Raw genomic sequence first — 14,492 nt, forward strand, 5'->3', positions numbered from 1 at the left:
TACGAATTACGTAACTGATACTTCACAGTATTGATGTTGGACAAAAGTTTGAAGTTGTGAATATTTAACGAATCATCAAATAAAATGTGTATTTTTATTTCAAACTCATTTTTCTCTTTTTTTCTTCAATACAAATAAACTATGTAATACCAATTATCCAGATTATTTATATAAAAATAATTATAATAAATTTATATTTCTGTTCGAATAACGTTCCACTTTTCAATTCTAATTCCTGAGAATTAAAATTGGACAATACCGCGAAACATTCTGATATCACTTAACGCATTATAGGAGCCTTTTATACGGATATTTCAATGCAAAAAGAGGTTGTTAGGCAACCGGAAAAGTGGCCGACTTAACCGAACAACTTAAACGCTGACAAAGCCATTTCGTTGATTATTCGTTCAAGCCAGATACGACCGATTATACGAAGAGTGCATTTACGTATCAACGACAGTAATCTCGCGAGGGTTCAGCTTTGATGAAATTACAAAGTGTTCCATTAATGGAGCATCGATTTTTACGTGCTTATCGATTGCTTTTGTATGGAAACTTATGTCGAGGCGTTCTATCATCTCGATAATAATAATAATAATAATAATAATAATAATAATAATAATAATAATAATAATTGACAAGTTGCTATCCTAATGTCATAGCACTGACTGTGGTTGAAATATATCGATATTTGCCCGTATTACATTTTTCAAGAAAAATAAATTGAATTTATCGAATTTCATGTTTCTTAAATAATTATTTAATGGAATTTCGATAATTGGATTAATAATCGTGCAATTCTAAAAAAGAAACAGATCAGACTGTGATGCAATGTTAATACGATTAAATTGTAATTCAGTGGAGGAAAGACTTTCGAAATTCGATTTATTCTTCGACAATTGCGACTCATATTTCAGAGAGAGAAAACCAATTCTCACTATGCAGGTCAAAATTATTTCGATAAAAAAGAAAAATAAATAAAAACGATACGAATGGAACATTGCACTTTTCGAGAAATATAAAAAAGAATAACATTTTATCATTTATTCTCAATCATCGTAAAAGTCTCGATGAAAATCGAATTACTATAAAAACTTACGTCGTAAAATGCAATATTGATTCTGAAATAGAACCACGAAAAGAGAGAAGCTATAAATTTTATATTACATTTATCGCTCGATGCAAGAATTTTTTTTTTTTTTATAATTTACCATCTGTACGGTAAAATTTTACTTAAATATTCTTTCACGATCAAAATTTTTTCGTATTTTCATTTTTTAAATTTCGATTTTAGAAACTGGATCTCAGTTGAAGTTTCGTATTAACACAGGGCCGATTAATAATTTTGTTGCAAAAATATATTAAACGAAAGAAATTTCATTTTGTTCTAATAATACAAAAGATAACAAAAATTGACTAAATTCTTCAACTGCACTATATGACATTCGATAGAACTATTTTACAATTGACCTACTTCCATAAGAATTAACGAATCCAAATAGCACGATAAAATATGCGAACAATGTAACCACATGAAACGACCTGAAAAATTTCGAAGAGAATTTCGAAAGTTCTACTTGTACGCGTATAAATTCTGTATATAATTTCCCTATAAATTCGTATATATAAAATCTCGTTATATTACCGATCAAAATATAATGCAAAAAATATCTATCATCTAATATCTAATTTTCTATAAAAAAAAAAAACTCATCTAATGTAAAAAAAAAATTTACTAATTTTTCTAAATAATTCAGTTTCTCAAATAAATTCCTAAATTTTTTAATAACAAAGATTTTATTCCAATAAAAAAATTCTTTTAATTAATAAATAAACTGCAATTACATCAATATCCTCAAAACAAATTCTTATTTATTCCTTTTCCCCCTCCTCTCTTTTTTTTAGAAATAGTCCATAAGATATTGAAAAAAATCAGAAAAATATTTTAATTGGATGATGGAACGAGTTGCTCACTAATTATAAGAGTATCCTCTTTACAGTCTCGTCTTTTTCATATTTTCATCGTGGAATTTTTCTTTTCTTTCTTTTTTATTCTCCTTTCTCCCCCGCTACCTCTCTAGCCATGCTCATTGACAAAGTGAAACGCACACCAGTGAGAAAAAAAAAAAAAAAAAAAAAAAGAAGAAAACGAAAAGGGCGAGAAAACAAAGGAAAGCTATACGGATACTCGATAGTAAGTGGTTTAGATGGGGGTTGAATCTCTTTCTTTCTCTCTTTCACTCTCATCAGGTGGCGAACAAGTGTTCACTCTGGGGGTTCGAATCTGTCGTAGAGCCAGAAGGGCTTGAAATATCACGTGTCGATGAGAAAATAAAATAGCATAGTTTCAATGTGTACAACGAATGGTTTATTGTGTTGCCAGGCTTATTGAACACGTCAAGCCTTTGTCAAGGGGTGAATCTCCCGATGGATACGGGGATAAAACGAGCAAAGTAAAAATAGAATTTCCTGAGTATATTCCGGAAACTACGGTTTATTAACAATTCGAATACGTGGATACGATAAAATTAAAAAATCAAAAAGACCTACCAGATTTTTGATTAATTGAATTAATACGATTATGAAATTCCCTTCGATATAATGAAATGTTCGATTGAATTTTTTTTATATTCGATGGAATTATGTATAATAATACTATTATATGATAATATAGTTATAATGAATTCGTAATAGTAAAAGAAAATCAAATATCTTAATGCTAAAAATGCTTTAAAATACTAAAATGATAAAAAATATTTCAATCGATTTATTAAAAAAAAATACTTTTAATGATTATATTATTTATGAGATCCATCTTGTGTATCCTGGAATATCATCTCGATTTATACGCATTACAACATCCTTATAATGTAGGTCGAAGCCCTTCAAGAAGATGAACAGCCTCGACCGTGAGAAACAAAGTCTCCTTCGACTATACCCGGCCGAGTTTTCCAATTAACCCGTGTTTATTACTCGAGAAATCGGGGTCGAGGTTTTTCATTCGTTCTCAAAGGGCGAGAAAAGGCTACAACCGCAAAGTAGCTTACCTGGGTGATGGTATGGGGCGAGGCTTATCAAGAGCCAGATCCGAGCTCAGAGGCGAATCAGGACCGCGGACGCTGGAAGCCCTAGACAAAAATAATTATCGTTAGTTCGATTGAAATAAGATAAAAAAGATATAAAAGATATATATCTTAAGTTTGGTTTTCTAATTGTCAATAAACATTGAATATTATATATGCTATGTTCTACGGAATATTTAAAAGTAACTATTATATCTATATCGAAATATAAAGCATACATAAAAAATTTTAAAATACTTCAATATAAAAAAATCTACACAATTAGACAATTATATTTACAACGTACTGATTGATTTATGAAAAATAGTATCCCTCATTGTGAAACATTCTAACCTATTCTAACCTACAATCTATGAACGATATATAAAATTTATGAATAATGAATTATGATAATTGTCTAATTATTGAATTCTATTCCATCGAATAATAAATACACAAACATACTATGCTTAATAAGATCCTAATAAAATTATAAATGGAAAAAATGTGAATTCTAACCTTTATCATCCTGCAAATATTACATGTCACATTTTCGCACAGTTTTTATACATTTCACAATAATTACTTCATTACGAACATTCGCGAGATCAAAAAATTAATACGCAATATATTCTTAATTTACTAATTAACTTATTTACCGCAAAAAAAGCACAAATTTATCACGATTGTCATTTCACTATAATTTCCACCATATTGAAACTACTTTATATGCATTAGAATGACGCATGCGTATAACCGCGAAATTAGGCGCCAAAATTATGCATTACGCAAGCGCACTATAATTTTTGTATCTGCGCAAGCGTCCTAATATTCTATGCTCATTTACATATTCCTATATTTCGATTTATAAATCGATACCGTAAATAATGACAATATATAATTGAAAAATTAATTATTAAAAAATATTAAAACAAGAAATCTCGATTCCTAAAAATTAATAATACTACAAAATAATTGCGTACAAAAAAATGATTAATCGATTTATACAAATACGTAATGTTTCGAAACTACATTCGAATCAAGTGCTAAACAAAATTTTAAAATTTATATAATTTCTAATAATTACACGATAAAATAACAAGTGAATATATAATATATCCTGCAAAGATATATTAGTCAACTTCCGAATGAAAAACGCCTGCCTAACATACAATGTCTTTTAATGCTATACGAGACCTTCGTTAATCCTACGACAATTTCCTTATTACGATTTTTATAAATACGATCGAATAATTATTATACGACGCCTAAAATAGTATAAATCGTATAAATAGTATAATGTATGAATATGGAAAATGCAACACTAACCTCCTATTGTCCGTTTCCACCACCTAGGAACATTTCTCGTTATTTTCACGTATTACGCAATAACCGTATCGTTATCGAATTTCGCGAGATCAAAGAATCCATACACAATATCTATTTAATATGTTAGTTAACTTATATACCGAAAGAATTATAATTTTTTCACGACAATCACTTCACTGTCTTTTCCGCCATATTGGAACTACTTTATACGCACTAGAACGACGCATGCGTATAACCGCGAAATTAGGCGCCAAAATTATGCATTACGCAAGCGCACTATGATTTTTGTATCTGCGCAAGCGTCTTAATATTCTATATTCATCTACGTATTCCCATATTTCGATTTATAGATCGATACCCTAAATAATGACTACTTACAATTGAAAAATTAATTATTAGAAAACATTAAAACAAGAAATCTCGATTTTTAAAATTAATAATACTACAGAATAATAGCGTATAAAGAAATGATTAATCAATTTATACAATACGATATGTCAATCAAAGCTACATTCGAGACGAGTGCTAAACAAAATTATAGAACTAATATAATTTCTAATAATTATACGATAAAATAACGATTGAATATATATTATATCCTGCAAAGATATAGTCAATTTACGAATGAAAAACATCTACCTAATATACAATGTTTTCTAATGCTACATGAAATCTTCGTTAATCCTACGACAATTTCCTTATACGATTTTTATAAATACGATCGAATAATTATTATACGATGCCTAAAATAGTATAAATCGTATAAATAGTATAATATACGAATATAGAAAATGCAACACTAACCTCCTATTGTCTGATCTCACCACATGGGAACTTTTTTCGTTATTTTCACGTATTACGCAATAACCGTATCGTTATCGAACTTCGCGAGATCAAAGAATCCATATCAATATCTACTTAATATGTTAGTTAACTTATATACCGAAAGGATTATAATTTTTTCACGACAATCACTTCACTGTCTTTTCCGCCATATTGGGAACAACTTCATACGCATTAGAACGACGCATGCGTATAACCGCGAAATTAGGCGCCAAAATTATGCATTACGCAAGCGCACTATGATTTTTGTATCTGCGCAAGCGTCCTAATATTCTATATTCATCTATGTATTCCCATATTTCGATTTATAGATCGATACCCTAAATAATGACTATTTATAATTAAAAAATTAATTATTAGAAAATATTAAAACAAGAAATCTCGATTTCTAAAAATTAATAATATTACAGAATAATTGCGTACAAGAAAATAATTAATCGATTTATATAAATACGTAATGTTTCGAAACTACATTCGAATCAAGTGCTAAACAAAATTTTAAAATTAATATAATTTCTAATAATTACACGATAAAATAACAATTGAATATATAATATATTCTGCAAAGATATATTAGTCAACTTCCGAATGAAAAACGCCTGCCTAATATACAATGTCTTCTAATGCTATACGAGATCTTCGTTAATCCTACGACAATTTCCTTACGATTTTTATAAATACGATCGAATAATTATTATACGATGCCTAAAATAGTATAAATCGTATAAATAGTATATTATACGAATATAGAAAATGCAACACTAACCTCCTATTGTCCGTTTCCACCACGTAGGAACTCTTCTCGTTATTTTCACGTATTACGCAATAACCGTATCGTTATCGAACTTCGCGAGATCAAAGAATCCATACCAATATATACTTAATATGTTAGTTAACTTATATACCGAAAGAACTATAATTTTTTTCACGACAATCATTTCACTGTATTTTCCGCCATATTGAAACTACTTTATACGCATTAGATCGACGCATGCGTATAACCGCGAAATTAGGCGCCAAAATTATGCATTACGCAAGCGCACTATGATTTTTGTATCTGCGCAAGCGTCATAATATTCTATGTTCATCTACATATTCCTATATTTCGATTTATAGATCGATACCCTAAATAATGATGATTTGTAATTAAAAAATTAATTATTAGAAAATATTAAAACAAGAAATGTCGATTCCTAAAAATCAATAATACTAAAGAATAATTGCGTATAAAAAATGAATAATCGATTTATACAATACGATATATATCAATCGAAACTACATTCGAGATAAGTGATAAAAAAATTCTAAAACTAATATAATTTCGAATAATTACACGATAAAATAACAATTGAATATATAATATATCCTGCAAAGATATATTAGTCAACTTCCGAATGGAAAACGCCTGCATAATATACAATGTCTTCTAATGCTATACGAGATCTTCGTTAATCCTACGAATTTCCTTATTACGATTTTTATAAATACGATCGAATAATTATTATACGATGCCTAAAATAGTTTAAATCGTATAAATAGTATAATATATGAATATGGAAAATGCAACACTAACCTCCTATTGTCCGTTTCCACCACCTAGGAACATTTCTCGTTATTTTCACGTATTACGCAATAACCGTATCGTTATCGAATTTCGCGAGATCAAAGAATCCATACACAATATCTACTTAATATGTTAGTTAACTTATATACCGAAAGAATTATAATTTTTTCACGACAATCACTTCACTGTCTTTTCCGCCATATTGGAACTACGTTATACGCATTAGATCGACGCATGCGTATAATCACGAAATTAGGCGCCAAAATTATGCATTACGCAAGCGCACTATGATTTTTCTATCTGCGCAAGCGTCCTAAAATTCCATCTTCATCTACGTATTCCTATATTTCGATATATAAATCGATACTGTAAATAATGATTATTTATAATTAAAAAATTAATTATTAGAAAATATTAAAACAAGAAATGTCGATTCCTAAAAATCAATAATACTACAGAATAATTGCGTATAAAAAAATGAATAATCGATTTATACAATACGATATATATCAATCGAAACTACATTCGAGATAAGTGATAAAAAAATTGTAAAACTAATATAATTTCTAATAATTACACGATAAAATAACGATTGAATATATAATATATCCTGCAAAGATATAGTCAACTTCCGAATGGAAAACGCCTGCATAATATACAATGTCTTTTAATGCTATACGAGATCTTCGTTAATCCTACGAATTTCCTTATTACGATTTTTATAAATACGATCGAATAATTATTATACGATGCCTAAAATAGTATAAATCGTATAAATCGTATAATATACGAATACGGAAAATGCAACACTAACCTCTTATTGTCTGATCCCACCTCATGGGAATTTTTCTCGTTACTTTCACGTATTACGCAATAACCGTATCGTTATCGAATTTCACGAGATCAAAGAATGCATATACAATATCTACTTAATATGTTAGTTAACTTATATACCGAAAGAATTGTAATTTTTTCACGACAATCACTTCACTGTCTTTTCCGCCATATTGGAACTACTTCATACGCATTAGATCGACGCATGCGTATAATCACGAAATTAGGCGCCAAAATTATGCATTACGCAAGCGCACTATGATTTTTCTATCTGCGCAAGCGTCCTAAAATTCCATCTTCATCTACGTATTCCTATATTTCGATATATAAATCGATACTGTAAATAATGATTATTTATAATTAAAAAATTAATTATTAGAAAATATTAAAACAAGAAATGTCGATTCCTAAAAATCAATAATACTACAAAATAATTGCGTATAAAAAAATGAATAATCGATTTATACAATACGATATATATCAATCGAAACTACATTCGAGATAAGTGATAAAAAAATTCTAAAACTAATATAATTTCTAATAATTACACGATAAAATAACGATTGAATATATAATATATCCTGCAAAGATATATTAGTCAACTTCCGAATGGAAAACGCCTGCATAATATACAATGTCTTCTAATGCTATACGAGATCTTCGTTAATCCTACGAATTTCCTTATTACGATTTTTATAAATACGATCGAATAATTATTATACGATGCCTAAAATAGTTTAAATCGTATAAATAGTATAATATATGAATATGGAAAATGCAACACTAACCTCCTATTGTCCGTTTCCACCACGTAGGAACTTTTCTCGTTATTTTCACGTATTACGCAATAACCGTATCGTTATCGAATTTCGCGAGATCAAAGAATCCATACACAATATCTACTTAATATGTTAGTTAACTCATATACCGAAAAAATTATAATTTTTTCACGACAATCACTTCACTGTCTTTTCCGCCATATTGGAACTACTTCATACGCATTAGATCGACGCATGCGTATAACCGCGAAATTAGGCGCCAAAATTATGCATTACGCAAGCGCACTATGATTTTTCTATCTGCGCAAGCGTCCTAATATTCTATATTCATCTACGTATTCCCATTTCGATTTATAGATCGATACCCTAAATAATGACTACTTATAATTGAAAAATTAATTATTAGAAAATATTAAAACAAGAAATCTCTATTTCTAAAATTAATAATACTACAGAATAATAGCGTATAAAGAAATGATTAATCAATTTATACAATACGATATATGTCAACCGAAACTACATTCGAGACGACTGATAAAAAAATTCTAAAACTAATATAATTTCCAATAATTATATGATAAAATAACGATTGAATATATAATATATCCTGCAAAGATATATTAGTCAACTTCCGAATGGAAAACGCCTGCATAATATACAATGTCTTCTAATGCTATACGAGATCTTCGTTAATCCTACGAATTTCCTTATTACGATTTTTATAAATACGATCGAATAATTATTATACGATGCCTAAAATAGTTTAAATCGTATAAATAGTACAATATATGAATATGGAAAATGCAACACTAACCTCCTATTTTCCGTTTCCAGCACGTAGGAACTTTTCTCGTTATTTTCACGTATTACGCAATAACCGTATCGTTATCGAATTTCGCGAGATCAAAGAATCCATACACAATATCTACTTAATATGTTAGTTAACTTATATACCGAAAGAATTATAATTTTTTCACGACAATCACTTCACTGTCTTTTCCGCCATATTGGAACTACTTCATACGCATTAGATCGACGCATGCGTATAACCGCGAAATTAGGCGCCAAAATTATGCATTACGCAAGCGCACTATGATTTTTGTATCTGCGCAAGCGTCCTAATATTCTATGCTCATCTACATATTCCTATATTTCGATTTATAGATCGATACCATAAATAATGATTATTTATAATTAAAAAATTAATTATTAGAAAATATTAAAACAAGAAATATCGATTCCTAAAAATCAATAATACTACAGAATAATTGCGTATAAAAAAATGAATAATTGATTTATACAAATACGAAATGTCATTTGAATCTACATTCGAGTCGAGTGCTAAATAAAATTATAAAACTAATATACAATAATTTCTAATAATTACATGATAAAATAATGATTGAATATATAATATCCCGTAGAAATATATTAGTCAAATTGAGAATGAAAAACGTCTGTCTAATTTTATAATGTCTTCTAATGCTATATGAGATCTTCGTTAATCTTACCATAATTTTTTTATTACGATTTTTATAAATACGAATAATCGAATAATTATTATATGATGCCTAAAATAATATAAATTGTATAAATAGTATAATTTATGAATTTGGAAAATGCAACACTAACCTCCTATTGTCTGATCCCACCTCATGGGAATTTTTCTCATTATTTTCACGCAATTATTACGCAATAACTGTATCGTTATCGAACTTCGCGAGATCAAAGAATCCATACACAACATCTACTTAATATATTAGTTAATTTATGTACCGAAAGAACTATAATTTTTTTACGACAATCACTTCACTGTATTTTCTGCCATATTGAAACTACTTTATACGCATTAGCGTCCTAATATTCTATGCTCATCTACATATTCCTATATTTCGATTTATAGATCGATACCGTAAATAATGATTACTTATAATTGAAAAATTAATTATTAGAAAATATTAAAACAAGAAATCTCGATTCCTAAAAATTAATAATACTACAGAATAATTGCGTATAAAAAAATGATTGATTAATTTATACACTTCGATATATGTCAATCGAAACTACATTCGACGAGTGCTAAACAAAATTATAAAACTAATATAATTTCTAGTCTTTCTCACTCTTTTACTAATAATTACATGATAATATAATTTTTTATATATATTGAATATATAATATATCCTGCAGAGATATATTAGTCTACTTACAAATGGAAGATGCCTGACTAATGTACAATATCTTCGAATGAGAATTTCGTTAATCTTACGAATATTTTCTCATTACCGTAATAAAATAATTATTATACAATGTAATATAATATAGTATAAATCGATTTATGAATATGGAAAATACAACACTAACCTCCTATGTCTGTTCTCACCATGTAAAAAATTTATTCGTTATTTTCATGTATTACGGAATAACTGTATCTTTATCGAATTTCGCGAAATCAAAGAATCTATACACAATATCTGCTTAATTATTAGTTAACTTATGTATCGAAAAAACTACAATTTTTTCATAACAATCACTTCACTATCTTTTCCGCCATATTGAAACAACTTCATACGTATTAGATTGATACATATTAGGAATTTATTGAAAAAATTATTTGTTAGAAAATATTATCTATAAAAAAAAAAAAATCTAGATACTTTCAATTATGAATGGCATACAATACTATGTGATATATTTAGAAATAATTTCCAAAAATATCATTTGAAGCTATATTTTCTTAAGATATGAATTTTTTGTTGTAGTTGTAACTATTGTTATTGAATATTATACGATCAAACAATTGTACGTTTTGCAAAAAATTAATCAAATAAAAAATTAATCAAAATTAATCAAATAAAAATTAATCAATTAAAATTACAAAATACAATTCTAAGCTATAAACTAAATACAAACAAAATTTTAGAATAATCTTATGATAATTTTATTGTCATCGATTTTCAAATGATTGAATATCATAAAATATAGATTGATTTAAGAATGTAATGTTATCCTACAATATCTATACCTATGAAATTTTTATATCACTTCCATATATTAGGCAATAACTATATCGTTAGCTAATTTTATGGGTACAAATAATCGATACACAATATTTTATTAATATATTAATCAATTTACATACGCGAGAGAAATAGAATTTTTCTATTATTCTCTTTTAGCTATCATTTCCGCCATATTGAAACTACGTTGTACATATTAGATCGACGCATGCGTATAACCATGAAATTAAGCGCCAAAATTATGCATTACGCAAGCGCATTATAATTTTTGCATTTGCGCAAGCGTATAAAATTTTATGTTCACCTACACATACGCATTTTCGAAAAATTTATACATCGATATTATAAATATTAATTACTTATAATTAAAAATTATTTATTAGAAAATATTATTATAAAAAAAAATTTCGATTCCTATAATCAATACCATAGAATAATCGTGTATAAAAGAGCAATTTAATCGATTTATACAAATACGAAATATACCATTCGAATCTACATTCGAAAGAAATATTAAACGAAATTATACAATTTTAAAATTAATATAGTTTTTAAGAAACAATTACACGATAAAATAACGATAGACATAATATATGGCAAAGAGATATTAATGAATTTACGAATGAAGGACGCCTGTCTAATTTATAATATCTATAAACGTCGAGATTTTCGTGAATTTTACAACAATTTTCTTATTACTGATTTTCACGCGATTGAATAATTAATATACGATACCTCACAAAGTAGAAATCAAATTTATGAATGTGGAAAATGAAACTCTAACCTACAATGTATGTGTCTATTCATTGTACATACGAAATTTCGTTTTCACGTATTACGTAATAACTATATCATTATTATATTTCACGATATCAAATAATTCACACACGATATATTATTAATGTATTAATATATTAATTAACTTACATACCCAAAGTATAATTTTTTCACGATTGTCATTTCACTGTCACTTCCACCACTTTGAAACTTTATACGCAGATTGATGCATACTGGCATTTATAATTGAAAAAATTATTTGTCAGAAAATATTAATTTATCTATAAAAAAAAATTTTGATTCTTATAATTATGAATATTATAGAATATTCCTGTATAATATATTTAAGAACTTTATCAATTCATCTATAAAAATAAAATATATCATTTGAAACTACAATATTTCAAAGAACATTATACGAAATTTTAAAATAATTGTACTTGTTTTCATTATCGAATATTAGACGATCAAACAATTGTTGTACATATTTTGAAAAGTTTTAATCAACTTGAGATTAGAAAACATTATTCTAACCTACAATGTCTACGAATGTAGACAAGATTTTAGAATAATTTTATAATAATTTTATCATCATCGATCGAATAAGACAAAATAAAAATCGATTTGGGAATGTGGAAAATGTAATATTACTCTACAGTGTTTATATTTTGCACGAAATTTTCACAATACTTCCATATATTACGCAATAACAATATCGTTACCTAATTTCACACGATCAAATAATGGATATATAATATTATTAATATACCTACATATATTAATGTATATATATATATAGTATGTATACGAAAGAATACCTACGATACAATACCTACGACTCTAATTTGCCTATTATTTCCGCCATGTTGAAACTACTTTATACGCATTAGATCGACGCATGCGCATAACTCCGAAATTGGGCGCCAAAAATTCTGCATTCGCGCAGGCGCGTAAAAATTTTATTTTTACGCAAACACGCGCGTATTTCGAAAGATTTATCATCGATGTCGTAAATACTCAACGTTTATAAATGGACAAAATTTTTATTTATTACAGATGATTGTGGAAAAAATTTTGATTCTTATAATTATAAATAGCATGGAACGAACTATATATAATTTGAAACATTACATTTGTGTAATTTTATGATATTTAAAATTTTCATAAGCTCGCAACTTATTAAATCGTTGCTCGTACTGCTATAATTACGCTATGAAAATAAATTCTCCTGGATCGATCGTAAATTACACGGTATACGGTTTAAATTATTGGAAAATGGGTATCTCCGGTAGACGGGTCAAACGATTATTCTGAGAATAAGCTTTGCAGGATATTCACCCTTCTGTGCCGTGTTACGTATCAACGTACACGTACTCGCATACAGTATAGCGGTTATTCAAATGCAACGAAGCATTTCCTGAGAATCATTCGTGAATTTTTTCTTCTTACAACACGCGCACATAATTTCTTGCAGTTGTGCAACATTCGAAAAGCATCTTCAACTTTTACAAATTGTATATCTTTTTTAAATAATCAAACTACTCGCGTATCGAAGTTAAAATGCAAAATTCATTTTCGCGGGCCGCACCCTGACAGATCTATTTTCGTTGCTCTTGTCTCTTCGTTGCAGATATAAAGAAAAAGAAAAAGAAAAAAAGAAAAAAACAAAGTTCGAGTTGAATGGCGATTATGCAATTCAATACACGTTTCTCCTCGCATTACGGTATTTATATTTTCGTTCCCCATATGATGAGGGCCTGATATCACGAGCCTTTTCGTGAGAACATATCGTAACTCAACTTCTGGCGCCCGGCTGCGTGACATAAATTAATAAGTTCGACGGATAAACGCGACAACCTCGGGTATTTTACGCGCAATCGTAGAATGAATGTCTTTCGTTTTCAAGCCGGTTGCACCCCGGATGCACAAAAGTAATCGCGTGATCGTATCGATAAATACGTTGTAGAAATTTCACGATCGTTTCACCGATTTCAGACTTAACGTTAGGATTACGCAACGATATCGCTTTATTCCAACCGTTGTCCAACCATGGAATTGATTTGTTCAGACGCGCGAACAAGTCTAAGTCGTTTCCATCCGTAAGTAAGTAAGCAAGTAAGTTCGCGTGTCCTCTTCGCGTCGCATCGTCTATCGTGTCGTAATCGGCCATTTCGAATGAGAAAAAAGAAGAAGAAGAAAAAAGAAAAAAGATACTCGTTCGGCATCAACACTCGGCATCCGCACAAAAACTTTCTAACGCTATGATTAATGTTCGGTTTTAAGC

The 14,492-nt window shown here is 28.5% G+C and overlaps 1 protein-coding gene across 10 annotated transcripts in view; it reads right to left on the minus strand.

Annotated features, from left to right (window-relative positions):
* The window catches only part of LOC409783, a 272,897-nt gene that overhangs the window by 153,147 nt on the left and 105,258 nt on the right, over positions 1 to 14,492 (minus strand). For 6 of the 10 annotated variants that reach the window (XR_003305895.1, XM_393277.6, XM_026444431.1 and 3 more), the window contains exons 1-2: positions 12,363 to 12,463; positions 3,048 to 3,128 (exon numbers count right to left, since the gene is read on the minus strand). Coding sequence is in view for 9 of the 10 variants with exons in the window: in XM_393277.6 (XP_393277.4) it covers positions 3,048 to 3,128; positions 12,363 to 12,448 (167 nt within the window). In the remaining variant the exon portion in view is untranslated. Of the gene's footprint in view, positions 1 to 3,047; positions 3,129 to 12,362; positions 12,464 to 14,492 lie in introns of those variants that run through there. The other 4 variants (XM_026444432.1, XM_026444433.1, XM_026444435.1 and 1 more) reach the window with 1 other exon arrangement.

This window comes from Apis mellifera, linkage group LG12 (genome assembly GCF_003254395.2).
Source record: "Apis mellifera strain DH4 linkage group LG12, Amel_HAv3.1, whole genome shotgun sequence".
NCBI lineage: Eukaryota > Metazoa > Arthropoda > Insecta > Hymenoptera > Apidae > Apis > Apis mellifera.